Source organism: Oreochromis niloticus, linkage group LG7 (assembly GCF_001858045.2).
Source record: "Oreochromis niloticus isolate F11D_XX linkage group LG7, O_niloticus_UMD_NMBU, whole genome shotgun sequence".
NCBI lineage: Eukaryota > Metazoa > Chordata > Actinopteri > Cichliformes > Cichlidae > Oreochromis > Oreochromis niloticus.
In genome coordinates this window covers 31,055,752-31,072,738 of record NC_031972.2, presented here as the reverse complement: position 1 = coordinate 31,072,738, position 16,987 = coordinate 31,055,752, and the positions used below count along the sequence as shown (strand labels likewise).

At 40.8% G+C, this 16,987-nt stretch overlaps 2 protein-coding genes across 6 annotated transcripts in view; both read left to right on the top strand.

The window, feature by feature from the left end:
- ehmt1b (euchromatic histone-lysine N-methyltransferase 1b) overlaps window positions 1-2,406 on the top strand; it is a 42,299-nt gene extending 39,893 nt beyond the window's left edge. For 4 of the 5 annotated variants that reach the window (XM_005470437.4, XM_025909018.1, XM_019361299.2 and 1 more), the window contains one exon: window positions 981-1,170. In XM_005470437.4, coding sequence (XP_005470494.1) covers window positions 981-1,170 — 190 coding nt within the window. Of the gene's footprint in view, window positions 1-980 lie in introns of all 5 variants that reach the window. The other variant, XM_013268524.3, reaches the window with a different exon arrangement.
- Window positions 2,407-4,499: 2,093 nt separating this feature from the next.
- cacna1bb (calcium channel, voltage-dependent, N type, alpha 1B subunit, b) overlaps window positions 4,500-16,987 on the top strand; it is a 205,377-nt gene continuing 192,889 nt past the window's right edge. The window contains exons 1-4 of the mRNA XM_025908900.1: window positions 4,500-4,669; window positions 5,913-6,240; window positions 11,093-11,371; window positions 13,456-13,561. Of these exons, the coding sequence (XP_025764685.1) occupies window positions 4,609-4,669; window positions 5,913-6,240; window positions 11,093-11,371; window positions 13,456-13,561 (774 nt within the window). The 5' untranslated portion in view covers window positions 4,500-4,608. The remainder of the gene's footprint in view (window positions 4,670-5,912; window positions 6,241-11,092; window positions 11,372-13,455; window positions 13,562-16,987) is intronic.

The window sequence follows — 16,987 nt, the reverse complement described above, 5'->3', positions numbered from 1 at the left end:
TCCCCTGTTTCTTTTGTTTCCCCCCCCCCCTTAGAAAATCTGAACAAATAAAACAAACAAAACCAAAGTCAAAAAACAACAACAACACTTTACAAGACAGCAGAGCAAAATAAATGTGTTTCTGGGGGTCTAGTAATCTAATAGTGATGAATTGCTACAGATCAGCATGGATATTTAAGAGTTTTAGTTTCAACCCTTACGTATAGGAAATGAGCTGTGGGTAGTGACTGAAAGGGTGACATGATGGATCAGGTGGCAGAAATGAGCTCCTGGTTTGTGGCCATTATGGTACCATCGCCATTTATACTGGCTCTTGAGACGTGCCAGACTTGCTGCAGTTTTCTCCTGAATGATCCGTGTCACCATTCAGAACCCCCCACCCCCTCCCTCTCCCTCAGCAGTTGAGGGCAACAGTGGCATGCAAGAATGAGGCACGGGGCCCTGGGTTGACCCACTGCTTCTCCACATCACAATGAGCTAGCTGAGGAAGCTTCCTGGGTGGGAGATCCCAGGACACACTGGAGGGATTGTCTCTCTGAACTGGTTTTGGAATGTCAGCTGAAGAGCTGAAGGGGATCTGGACAGCTTTGATTTGACACTGCCACAGTGGCCCATACCTGAATAAACAGCAGAAAGTGGATGGACCATTATGGACCATTTATAAAAAATGCTAAATTTATATTACACTACTACTACTTCCTTTTTTTTTCTTTTTTCTTTTTTCTTTTTTTTGCCCCCCTCATAAGGAGTATACATTTGGAATATACATTTTACAGAAGATGACCCACTCTCTCCTGAACCACTGCTGACTGTTTTTGCAAGCAGTATTTCAATAAATTACCTTTTAACTGCTGTGAATATTTACATTTAGAACTGCCGTGAACCACCGAGAAGCTTTTAGCTGTAAGATGAATGTAGTTTTGGTTGCATATCAGCACTTTTATGTAAACATTTCCTTTCTTCTGTCGTCCTCCTCTCAGATTTAACTATGGTGACCACTTCTGGGAAGTCAAAAGCAAGGTGTTCAGCTGTGAATGTGGCTCATCCAAGTGCAGGTACTCATCAGCGGCAATGGCGTCCCTGCAGGCGGACAGCACACCCGAGGACCAGCAGCAGCCCAGCGCGTCGCCTGACACCAGCTCTTCCAACAGTCCTTCCAGTCCCTCCTAAAGAAACAACAACAAAAAAAACAAAAAACAAACGCTCCACACACTAAGTTTGGCCGTACTGACGGACACACGGGGACGCCAGTCCACATCCTCTTTAAACTTTTATTGGTGAACTTGTACTGTATCTCCACTTTGGATTGAAACCACGGACCACTGACCTTCGTTGAGAACCTAAAGACGAGATGCACAATCACATCCTGGACTAACCTCCTGCTCTATTATTCCGCCGTATGTAATGTGAACAGCAGGGGGTAATGTCATCACGCACAGTAAACGCCACAGAGACAATAAAACAGTCTTTACATTTCATACTTCACTTTGCTGGAAAGCAGAACTGTGCGTTTTTGTCCCCCCCCCCCTTTTTTTTTTTTTTTTTTTTTTTTTTTTTTTTTTTTGACACAACTGAGGATTTTCAGTGGAAGTCATCAAAGAATTTGAGGTCACTGATTAAGGGTAATATTGTCTTTTGCAAAGACAGCCCCAGTGCACAGCTGGGTGTTACTTTTCTGACCTTTTCGGTTATTTACCATGAACCATTCCAGCAAAACTAGCTGATGAATATTAAATTATGTTGCCACTTTTTTTGGTGTCATTCATCTTTGAGTGTTTCAAAGGACATTTCAGACATTTTCCACGACACCTGAAGATGAATTTATTAAAGAGAAAGAAGTGGACTGCTTTTAATTTGCTCCTCAAGTGGTTATAGGTTGTAAAGTGGAACAATGTTAATCCATTCCTCAGCATTGAGGCGTTTCTAGTCTGAATAAATTGGCTGACCTTTTTATTGAGCATGTGTACGGATTGTGAAACGTGCCGGACGTTTTCGCCGTTCTTGTTCACGAATTGATTTAAACTGAAAATGAGCAAGGAAAAAAAAAAAAGAAAATGGTGCTGACACAGGTTTTTACTTTTGTTTTCATTTTTATTACCCAAGTGAACATAATTTGTAAAATAAGAGAATGTTTTTAAGTTTTTTTTTTAAGTTTAATTTTATCTCCAGTTTTCTAATTGTAGTTGCCGTAGTCTATTTTAGTTTCATGATTTTTGCCGACAGAAGCCAACCTGTCATTTTAAATGTTGTTAGTAAAGCAGTGACTGTTGTGCAAAGTCTTGAAAGGTATAGGTGGAAAAAAAGGTTATAAAAATGCACTTCCATTATGTTCTGTTACATATTTCTGGACCGTGAACCATCCATCTGATTGGTTGTATCTTTTTCAATAAATTTAATACTAATGCATTTATCCTGTTATGCTTCATTTGTTGGAGTCCACTTGAATGCATTTCTGAGAATGTGCTAGAACAGAAACTGCTTCCTCTTAGCTTTTATTTTGTCAACCACAAACGCATTACTCAAAGAGGTGAAGCCTGCAGTCACTTTGACCCAGCACAAACTGAGTAGCAGCCCAGGTTTGACAGATGGGCTTAAATATTCAGCACCCGAGAGGCTGACACTTCATACGCAGGCTCCTTTTAATGAGTTTAGATTTTTAAAGCATTTTGTTTGTGTCATGAGTTCATTTCTGTAGCGGTTTTTAGACTGTAAGTACCAAAATCAACTTATTCTAACAGAGCTCTTGCTTTTTGATACAAGGAACAAAATGTTCTGGGCTTTCTGGCCGATCAAGTCTACAAAAGTCATGTAGTTAAACATTTAGTGCTCGTGTCTCATGTTTCAGTTCAAATGACCAATGTGTAACCCTTTGTTTACTTCATCTTGGTTGGTACAGCCCTGTGGGGGGGAGAATCAGCTACAAAGATCAGTGTGCAAAGCTTTATGTGTCATGCCAAAATATACAACCTAATAGACTAAACTAGGCATGATAAAATAGGATCTTCTCTGGGTTGTTTGTTTTTTTTGGGGGGGGGTTGTATATTGTGTGGAATTTTCTACATTCATCAAATATTCATCATATTACAGATGTGACAACTAATCCACACATGCACATTCATGATGGGAATCTCCTGTTTACCACATCCCAAGGGTGCTCTACTAGCCATGCTGTCATGTTGTTTATCCCCAGTCTTGACCCCACTGTCTGAATGTTGGAGCAAAAATCGAGACTCAATTTTTTTTCCAATTTCCAAACAGTGGCGCCCAGTGTGGTGGTCTGCTGCTCTTCTGCATACCTTGGTTGTAATTGGTTGGTTGGTTGGTTTGTTTCTTCCTATCAGCTTGAAACATTCTGATCATCCTCTGAACTGCTGCTTATTGGATTTTATTTTTTTCCAGGCCTTTCTCTGTAAACCCTAAAAATTGCTGTTGGGGGCATATTGCAGCATTCAGAGATACAAAACCAACAACCATGTCACATTCAAAGTCACCTTTCTTCTACATTCTGATTCTGAGTTTAAACTTCACCACGCCTTCATGACCATATCTACATGCATTTCACGCCCATTGGATTGCTGCCATGTGATTGGCGCTTTAGATATTCAGTAAGTAGTTGAACATGTGTACTTAAAGTGGCTGGTTAGTAAATATATTTGACATGGCAGCTCTGTAGAGTTTTGACACCTCTACAGAGCTGCAGCTAGAGAACAAGTCAGGAATCAACATGACACTGATTAAATAAGACGCAGGGGGAAAAGAGAAGCTGGGTTGCAAAGCAGCTTGCAGTGTACATGCAACTGAAACAGTTTAAATAATATTTGTGAAAGGGAGTGAGCAGACCCATCAGTTTCACACCTTTTTCTTAAACTATAAATGAAACAAGCGTGGAAGAATACAGTCATAAATTGTAGGTTTAATAGATTTGTCTTTTGTAAGTAAATCTGCTTAAATGGATACATTTTCAGCTAACAGTGGTTAGTATTTGTAAATAATTCAAGTTAATTTTTAGTAGGGTTTCTTGGCCAGCCTGAATCAACACTATATATCCTTGACTATTTTAATTTAGATCCAGTAGGGGAAACCAAATCATCCCCTTGTTGTATTGCTCTTACACTGGAACGTTAAACTTTATTCTGCACAGTAAAGCTGTCAGATAAATGTAAAACAGAAAAGTAAAGGCTGAAATGCTGTCACTCAAGCAGCAAAGCTGTAAGACCCCCAGTGGACCAAGCTTGAAAAATGTCCCCATAGCACCAGCAGGGAGCCCCCCCCAAAAAAGCAAAGCAAAAACAACACGGGAAGTGAGTGACTGTGCATCTGCAGGCCTTGTAGGTCTCATAAACTGGCTGATGATTGCTCCCTTCCTGATTACCAGGGTGGACAGCGAAAACAGAGTCGATAATTGAATCAGAGAAATTTCTCCCCGAGCATCGCGGATGGCTGGTCTGATAAGGAGGTTCTTAGCTTGGCAGGACAGGAAGCAGCCTTTCCGCATTCCAAGGTGGCAGAAAGTTTTCTTTTGGTCTTTGGTGCCCCTTCACATGGTGCCATACAGGGCAGCCTCCTGTCAGCAGACCTGCATGAACTGTGTTGCTTTACCGAGCAGCGATGAAGAAAGCCGTTCCTCACTACTCCAGATGGGCAGAAAGACGATCCACCGTGGTTTATGGTACGTAAACCTCTGGATTGCTCACATTCGATGTATTTGTTGTTTACCTTCCATATATTTCTTTGCTTTATAAGGGCAGCAATTGGTGCGTAAAGGCCTCTAGAGTGTCAGTAGCTCCTTTTTAAAGTCTCAGAAATGACAAGAAGCTTAACAAACAAACTAACTTTATTTTACTGTAATTGCATGAATACTGTACATTTAAAAAGTATTGATTTAGAAGATTGTGTTCAGTTCTGAGATGTGTTGTCGTTTCGCTGTACAGAAGCATGCCATGATGCTGTGTCTCGGCCTAAAAGGACTTTTAATTTGACAGGTCTCTGGAAATTCTTGGGAATCTTTGCTGTAAAATTGGCTGAGATTATCTTGGGAGATTATGGAAAGTTTGACAAACTTAGTCTATTTTTATATACAGAGTTTAAGATGTCAGATTTTACTCTGGGTAAACTTGAGCTTGAAGAATCTGAAACAGCATGAAAAAAAAAGTTATTTTCTTGTATCATTAAAAAGGCCCGAGTAGGTCTTACTGAGCCAGGATGCTCAAACAGCTTCAGCTAATATTGTAAACTTCTTTTAAAGGTGCTACATAAATCTTATCATTATACATGTAAAGTTAGCACGTTAAATGTTAAAGTTCAGTGAGCTGCTGTCAAGCACGGTGGAGGAGTGGTGATGATCTAAGGCTTGGTGTGCAGTCATAGAAGCTGGGCACCTTTCAGAACTGAAACAAAGTTGTAAAGAAGAAAAAATGGTGCATAATCATTAACATATACATATTTTGTTATATAGATGTGACAGGCCATGACACATACAGCAACCATGTCCTCGAAAATTTGCAGTGTGTGTAATATATTTATATTGTTTTCAACCTTTTTTCTTTGATTGTTTAAATTAAGCATTAAAAAGAATTTTATTGTATTATGATCATTAAAAAAAGTTGAATGAACATAACCCTTTAAAGCCAAGTGAATCTTTTTTGATACATGAGTTTTTCTGAGTTTTTTTTTAGACTTCTACATAATCAGTGTGAATTTGTTTTCCACCCAAAAGCCAAAATAAAACTGCACGATATATTTTTAAGAAATAAATTGAAAAAAATGCCTGATGTATATATTTCTTTACAATCTGAGGGTTCTTAATGGCAGCCAATGCAGCGAGTCTTAAGCTTTAGAATATTAAACTTATAAACTCTGTCTACTCATCAGAAATAATAAATATCATCCTGTTTACTTGTTTCATGCTCCAGCGGTTCGCTCAGCCACGATTGGCTCCTGGAGGATGCTCACGATGGGGGCGGAGTACTTAGACACCTGGGCTCGGTCACCTGACAGGAGAGAACGTCCTGAGAAGCTGGTCAGAGAGGAGGAGGAGGAGGAGGAGGAGGAGGAGGAGCCGGGGCCATCAGATACTGGAGAGCAGGGGGAGTCCTCATGGATATCCGCTGACAAGGACCCAGAACAGAAGTACGAGACTGTTCTGCACCTGGACGGGATGAGCGGACGAAAAATGGGAGATGGTGTCCAGGAGGCCATAAAGAAGCATGACAACCTGAAGAGCACCTCCACTAATCAGAGGTGAGACAGTTTGGGTGTGGCTGGTTGGGAATCATACTGTTGGTAGACTAATCCTGTCACCAGATCCCGTGCCTCTGGATTTTTTCCATTTTAAATTTTTTTAACAGCTTTTCCAGCACAAAGTGGACAAACATCTGCTGATTCAATGTTCTAACTACAGCACAAGTATCTGTAACTCTTATTGCAGTAAATCAGCTAAACCACCAGATGTCTCCTCAGTCATATCTAATGAGTTTGCATCCATGATCAGCATTTCACAGCAACTACTTTAACATGAACCGAATACTTTAGATACAAAAAAGGTAAGAAAAGTCTGAAGTTTTATGGCTAATGGTGAAATGTTGTCTCATGTTCATGAATAAACGGCACCATGCAATTTATCTTCAAAATGAAGTGTACTCAGTCTGAAAAGGCAACACCTTCCTTTATAAAAACAGTTGCAATATAGTGACAAAGGTTCAATTTATAAAATAAGTTTATTTATCCCCAAAGTTGTGAAATTCCTGTGTTACAGAAGCTAAAACATTAAATATAGTCTATAAAACCTTAAATAATGTATAAAGGTAAAAAAAGAAATAAAGAAATTACATAACCAAACAAATACTTAAATGAAGCAAAGGTAATACTAACATTGGAGCTCATTTACATAATAAAGAAAAACAAGAAAAAGATGCCCAGTAAGAAAATGAAAATCATGAAACCCATTAAAAATTTTATTTAAAGTGTTAAATAATACAAGAAACTGGCTTAACAAAGCATAATATATATAAAAAATTAAATAAAGCAACATGAAAATGAATAAAAAATGGCACACTAAACAAACATGAGATTACATTAAAGTCATACCAGAGTGTAAAGTGAGCAGGTCATGTAGATTATGTTTGTTTGGCTAATGTGAATTATGTGGACACGTCTTGTGTTCCAGCGTCTACACAATTTTGGTCATTTTGGTTTACACTCACTTTTTACTTTATTAGCACCTACAATGTCTAATCAGCCAGTCATGTGGCAGCAGCTCAGAAGAAAGACTTCCTGAAGTTGAAACTGAACATCAGAATGGGGAACAAAGGGGATTTCAGTGACTGTGAGCGTGATATGGTTATTGGTTGTTGGACTGAGTGTTTTAGAACCTGCTGATCTGCTAGGATTTTGCCACACAACCATCTCTAGGGTTTACAGAGAGTGGTCTAAAAAAAGAGAAAATTTCCAGTGAGCGAGAATTCTCTGGGTTAAAACACAGAGCTGCTACGTTGATGTCAGAGCAGAATGATCACACTGCTCCGAGAAGGTGGAAATGCTACAACCAATGTTTGCAGAAGAGCATCTCCGAATGCATAACATGTGAAACCCTGCAGCAGATAGACTAAAGAAGCAGAAGACCAGACCAGGTGCTCTCCTGGCAGCTAAGAAGTGGAAACTAAGACCACATGGGCTCACCATGATTGAATGGCAGAAGATTACAACAATGTTGCCTGGTGTGATGAGCTTCAATTTGTCCTGCAATGTTCAGATGATAGAACCAAAATCTTACATGAACAACATAAAAGCATCCATCCATCCTGCTTTGTATCAGCAGACTGCTGGTGGTGTGATGCTGTGAGGGATATTTCTTGGCACACGTTAGGGCTCATTAGTACCAACTGAACATCGCTTAAACACCACATGCTACTTGAAGGACAAACACAAAGGAAACTACAGAGAAACAAGCCGTTAACAATCATCTGTTTGCTTTAAAAAGACACCGGTACAACAATTCTTCTATGAATATTAATAGGAGGTGACTCACATGAAGCTGAAGTAATGACATGCAGTAAAACAGGAAACTGGATTCAGACTACTTTAATATTCAGACTCATTAATACTGTCGTAGAAAATGATGAATGAAAGAAAATACACTTACAGATCTAAGTGGCAAAGCAGATTCAGTTTCCAAATCTAATTTGAAAAGCATAACCATCGTCTCCGGTAAGTGGCACACATAAAACGGCAATTAATGTTCATCTCTGCAGACTCCTGCCTGATTTATAGTGGTCTGAATCAAGGTAGCAACCACTGTCCTTCCTAAAACAACTAACTATCAGCAGCTCATTAAAATGATCACGCATGCAGAAAACGAAACGAAACAATACAAAACAATGGTGGAAGCATGAACATCTGTAAAGCTCATCACATATGCAAGCCCAGCTAGAAGAATAGGAAACGTTACCATGTGAAAAGCAAAATGAGAGAGGAAGGAGACAACATCAGGTGTGTGTGTGAGGATGTTTATGCTTTAGTTGTGGCTCTTTGGTGTAGTGGTTAACACATCTGCCATGCATGTGAAAGATCCCCATGCTCAGCTCTGGCAGGACACATGACCCAGCTTCAAAGGCACATGAGCTAGCGTCTCAGTCCTAGCCCCCGAAAAATGGGAAAGCTGCATCAGGAAGGGGATCAAATCTGGCAACCCCTTAAAAAAATAATAGAGCACTTTAAAGCTTGTAGTTAAGTTTTAACTGACATCCAGTGCCCCCATATTCTGTACACTGTATGCTGTGTGTAAATAATAAATAAACAATAAAAGTCTGAGCATGCGGTCAGGTTGAAAAAAGGCCCATCAAACATTTATGTAACTTAATGAAAGACATTTGAGAGCGCATACCTCTGCCAAGGCCAGTGATTTATCTTGCGAGTGAATTAAAAACTCCTGAATGGAAACTCAGATCTGTATCCAACAGGCACATCCACAAAAACCTAAACACCACATAGCTGAAGCACAGTTACTATGCTCCATCAATCTCTGAACTTAAACATTAACAGTCCTGTGAGTCTCTCTGCTCCATCTTAAAAGGTACTTTTTGTAATTACCCACTCTGCGGAATTTAATTCAAACCTTCAACAGCAGGGGGCAGCACTTTACCAGCTTGTATGTTGAGATTTTTTCACTTTCTGTTCTTCTAACTTTGTATATTTCTTTTTGGCCCTATCCCCATTTTCTCAGGGGACTTCAAAATTTTAAATAAGAATGTTTTTACGGACTTATGTGGTTAAATCGCATATTGCTGTATAAAGTGGTATTGCATAAAAGTACAGTCCAGTCTTAGTTTAATTTCAGTCGATATCTCTCCTGCTGTGCTCACACGAGGGAAAACGGTCGCTGGAGATGGGGACCAGGTGTACGATCACTCACAGTTAGTTGCTGTCTTCAAAACAAATGTAAAAAATCTGAGAGTGATTGCAAATGTTTGGAGACAGGTTTCCTCCCGTCAGGCGACACGTGCAATCAAAATAATCACCCAAAGGTTGAAAGTGCTGCATGCTCAGCCTTAGTCACCCCATGCACCTGCACTTGGTTGTGATGTTTGATAGACAACCACCGATTTTTAAAAATCTATTTATTTATTTTTACTGCTGTCGTGTGACTGAGCCATTCGACACAGTACATTGATGTTTTGGATTCAAAGCTATTCTTTTGGTAGCTAAACAAATTTACAATAAGTACCTTTGAAAATCAAATATAAGTCATAGTAAAAAATAAAGAAATAATTCAATATAAGCAAATAAGCTTAAAGTACTTTAGATCAGGTTTAATGTGCTAGTTTAATTAATTTAGTTCATCAAGTGCAGACAGAAAAGGATTTACAGATTTTACACAACATTGCTGACAGACAAACAGGAACAAAAGCATAAAGAAAACAAATAAAAAAACAGGAAACTATCATATCCACAAATACACACTGTGTGGGGTAAAAATGTGCTTAAAGATAAAAGATGTCAGTTAGGTACAATAATGTTGCAAAGTTTCTGAAACTTTGAGTCTCTGTGTTTCTGCAATAAATAAATAACTGATAGATTGAATGAATGAAAGAATGAACAAACTGTTTTTTGGTCTTTTGTTTAACTGGATTATCTTTGTCTTCTTTTAGGAGATCTGATGTTGTTTTTGGATCTGAACTTCTAAAGTGTTCACATCATTTTCAGCACCTCTGTAGATTCCGTTCATCTTAATTTAACATATATTCAGCTTCTAGTGAATTCCTTTTTATTTATTTTTGTTAGCTCAAACATGGTTACTCTAACCACGGTCTGAATGTGGATACTTGCGCAACCTGTTTTGCAGTGTGAGATGTTAAAGGTGGATCTTAACCTCGTCTTTCATAAGCATTAATCTTCTCTCATTGGTGCCAAAAGGGAAATGTTCGAGCCTCAGGGCTTTTCTGAACTTCATTATAACCTGCCAGCAGACGGTGAGCGCGTCTGTGCGCTCCAGTCACTGATAGGCTCGTTCTGGTCACATGCGCTCTTCCTTATTCCACCGAGGACTTGGTATAAAACCTACAGCCCCTCATGCAGGGAGCGACCAAACAGAAATCAGAGGACTAATACTCCTGCTGGATTTGCTTGTTTTATTGTTGCTGTCGGCTGGGGAAAAAGCCGCAAAAACGGATTTTCTTTTTCCTCCTGGTATTTTTTTTTTTGTTGACCGCCTGACATTTCAACTGGTGTTTGGAGACGATGCTGGCAGGATTTGGGACTGAGACAGGATGTTCTGATCTTATTTCAGCCTGATTTTTCTCCACTTTGAGCTGTAATGGATGCAACAGCCTCAACGGAGTGATTTACATCGGAAGTGCTTTGCGGCTCGAAAACTTTAACGTTTTAAATTTCGCCGAAGATGAATGAATGGAAAGGATCAAGAGAGCGTGGTTTTCAGTGAGGCCACCTTTTATCTGTTATTTCCCAAACGCGGCGCTTTCTCCTCACACTAACGCTGAGCAGTGGTTTGTATGAAGCGTGTTTGTTGTGATGCTTCTCCCCTCCATTTCCACTGACACCACTTTGGATTTCCCCTTTTGGATCTGTGCGTTTCCAGAATGGCTCGCTTCGCAGAAGATCTACCCACCCGCTATGGAGGAAGTGCAGGCGGCGGAGGGAGAGGTGGACCGGGCGCTGGGAGAGGAGGCGCCCGGGGTGGTGGCGCTCCGGGTGGGCAGAGGATGTACAAGCAGTCGATGGCCCAGAGAGCCCGGACGATGGCCATCTACAACCCGAACCCTGTCAAACAAAACTGCTTCACCGTCAACCGCTCCCTCTTCATCTTCCGCGAGGACAACCTCATCAGGAAGTATGCAAAGCGAATAACAGAGTGGCCATATCCTTCCTGACGCACAGAGCAGGTGCATCTGTAGCCTAGAGGCACAGTGGTTGAAAAGCAGAGCCACACCACCGCCTGCAGGCCTGTTTGCCAAGCTATTAAGTTTAGATGTGGATTATCTTCTCTAGTGTTGAATGTGCAGCTATTTACGCCCGTGGAGTAGCCGCTAACACACTGTCCCCTCTTTATCCCCCTCCGCGCAACGCTGGCTACACCTGTCGCCCCGCTTCTTATCTCCCTTCAACATGACACAAAGCTGTTCTCTGAACAGCAGCGGGCAGTGAAAAGACTTCACATCCGCCTATTGTGCTGCCTCTTTTATTACCCCCACCTTCCCCCCGCCCATATATATACCGAGAAGTTCTTTTATCAGTATGTCAGCTGTAAACTGCTCGCTGGGCACTGACAGCGGTTAAGGCGCTGTGGTTAATTACGATCAAACATCGCTATTGATCCGCACAGCTACAAGTCAATGAAGAGATGCGTGCGTAAAAGGGGCGATGTGGCTTGCACTTAACCGCCCTAGTGTCCCCGTGCTCTCCTACACTGTAGTGAGTGTTTGGGGCGGGGGGCGGGGGCAGAAGCGCAGTTTACTTTAAGTAGAAAACAGAGCGCGCTCGTCCAGGATAGCAGCACGCCTCGTTGTCTTAGTCGGGAGCCCTCTCCATGGTGCTGAACTCGCCCACGCTACCCGCTCCACGCCGTTTATTCCACACTGCAAAAAAAAAAAAAAAGAAAGAAAAAGAAAAAAAAGTCCTCTTCGAGGAGTCGTGGTCACTTTTATAATCGCAGTTTGCTCTCTTAAAATTAGCGAAAGACTTGATCATCAGCAGCGTGTTTCTGAATCTTGCATTCATTTCAAAATGAAAAAAAAAAAAAAAAAAAAAAATCTCAGGAAATAATCTCATCTCCCGCGATTTTAAGACTCAGCTTCATTTCCCCCCCTAAAGTAGGTTTGTAGCTGTGTTTTAATGATTTTAAACGTTAAAAACGTTTTAGAGAGTTACAGGTGTAATAATAATAATAATAATCTCATTTTCACATTTTTCCATATATATAATGCAACATTAACTTTTAAAATGTAAAAATAAAACAAAAAAAACAAACAGCTAAACTGATATCTGCATCTAAACAACAGGCGTGAGTTTTGCTGCTGAGGGAATTTTCTGATCACATTCAGGTTTATTTGTGTGAAGGTGGAAAAAAGTACACCTGGAGAACAAAAAAAAATCAGCCATCATCTGACAAAGATTCAGGTTTTAACTTGGTGGCTCGTTACTCCTGGGTGTGCCAGAAACACCCAAGCTTTTTTTTTTTTCTTCATATTTTAGTGTCTCTTAAAGACTCCACTGTAGGTTATAAGCTCAGAGAGAGGTTATATATTTCTGTGTTGAAATTGTTTAGTCTGGGAAGCCACAGGGCTTGTGTGATGAACATGACCAGACAGCTGGATCTGCTCTGTGGGCGACAATGAGGACAACATTAGCTCTAATCAAATAACAGCATTTATCAGTTTATCCGTGCCCTCTATGGGCTGATATGAACCGGAACCTCTGATATTCCACTGGACAAGATAATAAAATAATCACCATGTTCACACTCATTCATGAAATATTCAGTATAAGTAAAGCAGCTCAGTATTTTTATCTATATCTTTGCTGTTATGATTATCAGCTTCTAATTCCCTTGTGATTCATGGACCCTCAATACGCACTGACCCTCAGGGCAGTGACCCAGTGAAAATGAATGACAGAATGAAGTGGTCAACCATCTGGAAGGATCATGAGCACATGTATAGGATGCTTTCTTTTCACAAAAGGCCTTCAACCAGAGCGTGATGGAAAATTTATGCTTAGTTGGACAGAATGCATCTAAATTCAAGTTTAGCACAGGAGCATGCAGGATCATTTCTGTGCAACCGCCATGAATCTGCTTCCTTATTCCATTAGAATAGATGAGTTACAAAAATGTGATGTTTATTCATCAGTGTAAAGTAGTTTATCAGTGCTAAGAAGGTTTTCAGACAGACTGAAATGAAATACATGTGACATCATTTATATTTGCTCCTTAACTCTGCACACTCCATTTGAGTACATGATCCTGGCCACAATTATCGCCAACTGCATCGTCTTGGCCCTGGAGCAGCATCTACCCGCCGGTGACAAGACGCCCATGTCAGAGCGCCTGGTAAGTCCATCTCTTTAAGGTCGCATCCCTCACACGCTGACTTTCTGTCCCTTCCCTAGAGGTGCCAGATTTACAAAAATATTGGGCAACACTTTGTTTTAAGTGCACACATTTACTAATTGCTAATTATTCAACACTTATTAATCTTCAGTTTACTGCTTATTGGTTTTAAGTATTCATGCATGCTCAGTATGGGCCTTTCATGGCGCTACTACAATCCTTATTAACAAATATAACTCCATTCTTGTGGCAAACATCAAAAGTGATTCCTTCATTTGTATTTGACACTAACCTCCTTCACACTTTCGAAATTCACCATGGCACACTGCTACTGCAGTTAACAGCTCCTCTTCTTATTGAGAACCACAGTTTCCAGTCAGATTCAGTGAAAGAACAAATTCACTAAAAGTGGCAATATGTTAAATTGAGGAAAGGAACACCCACAGTGAAATAGTTCTGCAATCATGGTGGAAAAAAAGAGAAATTAAATCACGAGTGACAAACTCAGCTGTTCTCTGTAGCCTTAGGAGGAGCAGTGCAGGTTTATGGAAACTGAGCTGTATCAGAAAACAGCAATAACCAATGTTTTCAAAATGCAACAGTTAGTCCTTGTTGAAAGACAGAGCAACAGGCATTGCATTAGAAACAAATACATCAGAGGGACAGCTCGGGCTGAGCAGTTTGGAGAAGGTAGAGGGACAAGGCCAAGATGGTTTGGATGTACAGATGAGGGAGAGTAGAAATCAAAGGGTGTTGAAGATGAAGCTGCCAGGCAAGAGGAAAAGAAAAAGACCACAGAGGAGGGTCACATATGCAGTGAAGGAGGACATGCAGAGTGTTGGTGTGACAGAGGAGGCAAACGGCCTGCTGTGATGAACCCTAAAGTGAGCATCCCAGAAGGAAAGGCAGAAAAATGCTGAAATAACCTTATAATGTATCCTACTGAATATCAAAAATGGTTATCAGGTGGTTATTGATTAAAACAAAGCTCTTCATTATGGTCTAATAAATGATCCTGCACAATAAGCTATCAATAAGAGTAAGCAACTAGTTAATTTGCATCTTACCAAATATTGATCTGCACTTGCTTAATTACTTTTGTTCATTTGGTGTGTTTAGCTGTGATTGGTTGTTCCCTCCCCCTTTTTCTTCTTCTTCTTCTTCCTATCCTATCACAACTCCTGCTGCCATTCTCACATATGCAATTTAAACCAGCATTTGAACTCTGACGGTCATGTCGCACCGCTGAGCAGTCAAAAGAGACACGAGAAACAAAAGAGACTGCTGCACAGCGAGGTCAAGTGTGATACATGCCGGGGACAGTAATTGTGCATGCATAGCTGCATGCTCCAGCACTTTGTTCCTCTTGAGTTTGAGGGTGCTGTGGCCGAGGGGAATTTAGCCTTAAAAATAGCAAGGCAAAGAGTGTCACGAGGAGCAACAGCTTGATTGGAAAAAGTCAATGAATTCCTCACATATTCAGCCACCTTGCTGCTGTTGATGGTCGTGATGCTAATTCAGCAGCGAAGACGTTACAGCTCGGAGAATGAAAAGGTAGCACTGAGCGCACGAGGAAGTGATTAGAGTGGTTACACAAAGAAGGAAAACAAGCATCCTCTCACTGCCTCCTCCACCTCGAGGATGTAATGCAACAAGATGCCTTTTAATTAGAACAAGGGATCAGGTTTATCTTTTTTTGTTGTTTATGAAGCTCTGTCAATAGACCAGCAGGCATGCTGTAAGTGGAAGTGATGATAGAAGCTATTCAGTGAGAGTACTTCACATCCATTGCAGGGCTTTAATGCCATGATCCGCAGAGGATTCTTTAGCTGTTTTCAGAATGCTTTTTTTTATGATTCCCAAAATTCCTCCTGCTATGTCATTATGTAAACATTTCAATTTCTTTGTGTATGATTATTGTCCTTTTATAGGACACTGGAATTATTATAATTAATAGCCTGGAAGCCACTAATTTGTTCCTCGATTATAAAAAAATCCCCAACCCATTCTTGTTCCACCACCTCAGTCACTCTCATCCAACATATCTATATCATGTGCTCACTGTACTCACTCAGGGGGTATAGAAAAGGTCACCCTTCTTATAGTGCACGGGCCTGTCACACTGCTTTTATGTGATTATTTATGTTGGAGACTGGGTGAGGCTGGGGGTTGGGGGCACTGTCTGTCAGCTTGTAGCATGCTGGGAGCAAGAGAGAGAGAAAGAAAAAAAATGGAGGAGGGAGAAAAGGCAAAGTGTAGGCGTGAGATATCTTCTGCTCGTGCCCTGTGCATCGCTTCAGGCTCTCGGAGATATTAATGGGGAGGCAAAGGCAAAGATTACCCTGCCACACAGGCCAGAGCTAGCTCCTTTACTTGCAGCACAGCCCAGGGTTAGCTCAACCACGAAGTGCAAATTATTCCGCTGTGACCCAGAGCTGCTTGTTTGACATGGTTAGAGAGTAGTGTAGTGCTCAAATAAACTGCCCAGTCATACGTGTTGCCATGTGAGTGCAAACATTTGGCCCGTGTCAGAGCACGTTCTCATCCCAGGCGTCCGTTACAGCCATTCTGCAACAGCAGCGTTAGATGCCAGGAGATAATAGCCATCTCCTAAAGTTCAGTGCTCAGTGTGTGTCCTGTTTGGGAACTTTGTACTTCCCAGTTTAATTTGCTTTGTTTTCACTTGCTGATTCGTTTCCTTTTCCTTCACTTTGTACTTACACTTATTTTGTGAAAGTAGAAGGCTAAACTGCGTGGTGAGGTTTAGGAAAAAGTCATGGTGTTGTGACTTATACAGCCTGCTTTCATCTTAAGAGGGCCAGACCAGTGAAACGGCCCTTTCTCTTCATCTAAAGCAGTTTAACAGTTCACGGTATTGTAACATTTAATCCCTGAGATATCTTATGAGAAAAAGAAAGTCCAATGTCAACATTACCTCTCGGTTTTTTCACATGACATTGACATGCTGCCGAATGAAAGAAAGAAATCTGTCAGCGTTTCTAACAAGCAGGCCTTATGTTTGACACCCCTAGTTTAGGTTAATAATACACATCATTAATGAAGAATGCTGAAGTGCATTTACGTGTGACATTAAGGTGCTATTTACAAACATGTGTAATTGACCAGCTGGATGTGAAACCAGTGGGGCTATGGTTATAACCCAGCACGTCATGACCTTGTGTCTGTGAGATTCCAGCAGCTGTGACAGAATAGCAGTATTTGACACCCAGGAAGTAAGAATGAGCTGTCACGCCATGGGGCCTCTTAAATGCCTTTCCATTTGCTCCAATGTGTTCTGACCATTGGCCCTATTTGTTGGTCCAACTGACTTTTTGGCCCTGCTATCTCCAGTTATTGTAATTGCTCCTGCCTGCCAATGCGATGCTTCATTTTTGTGCTCCTCTTGTTGCTCTAAGCACCTGTTTG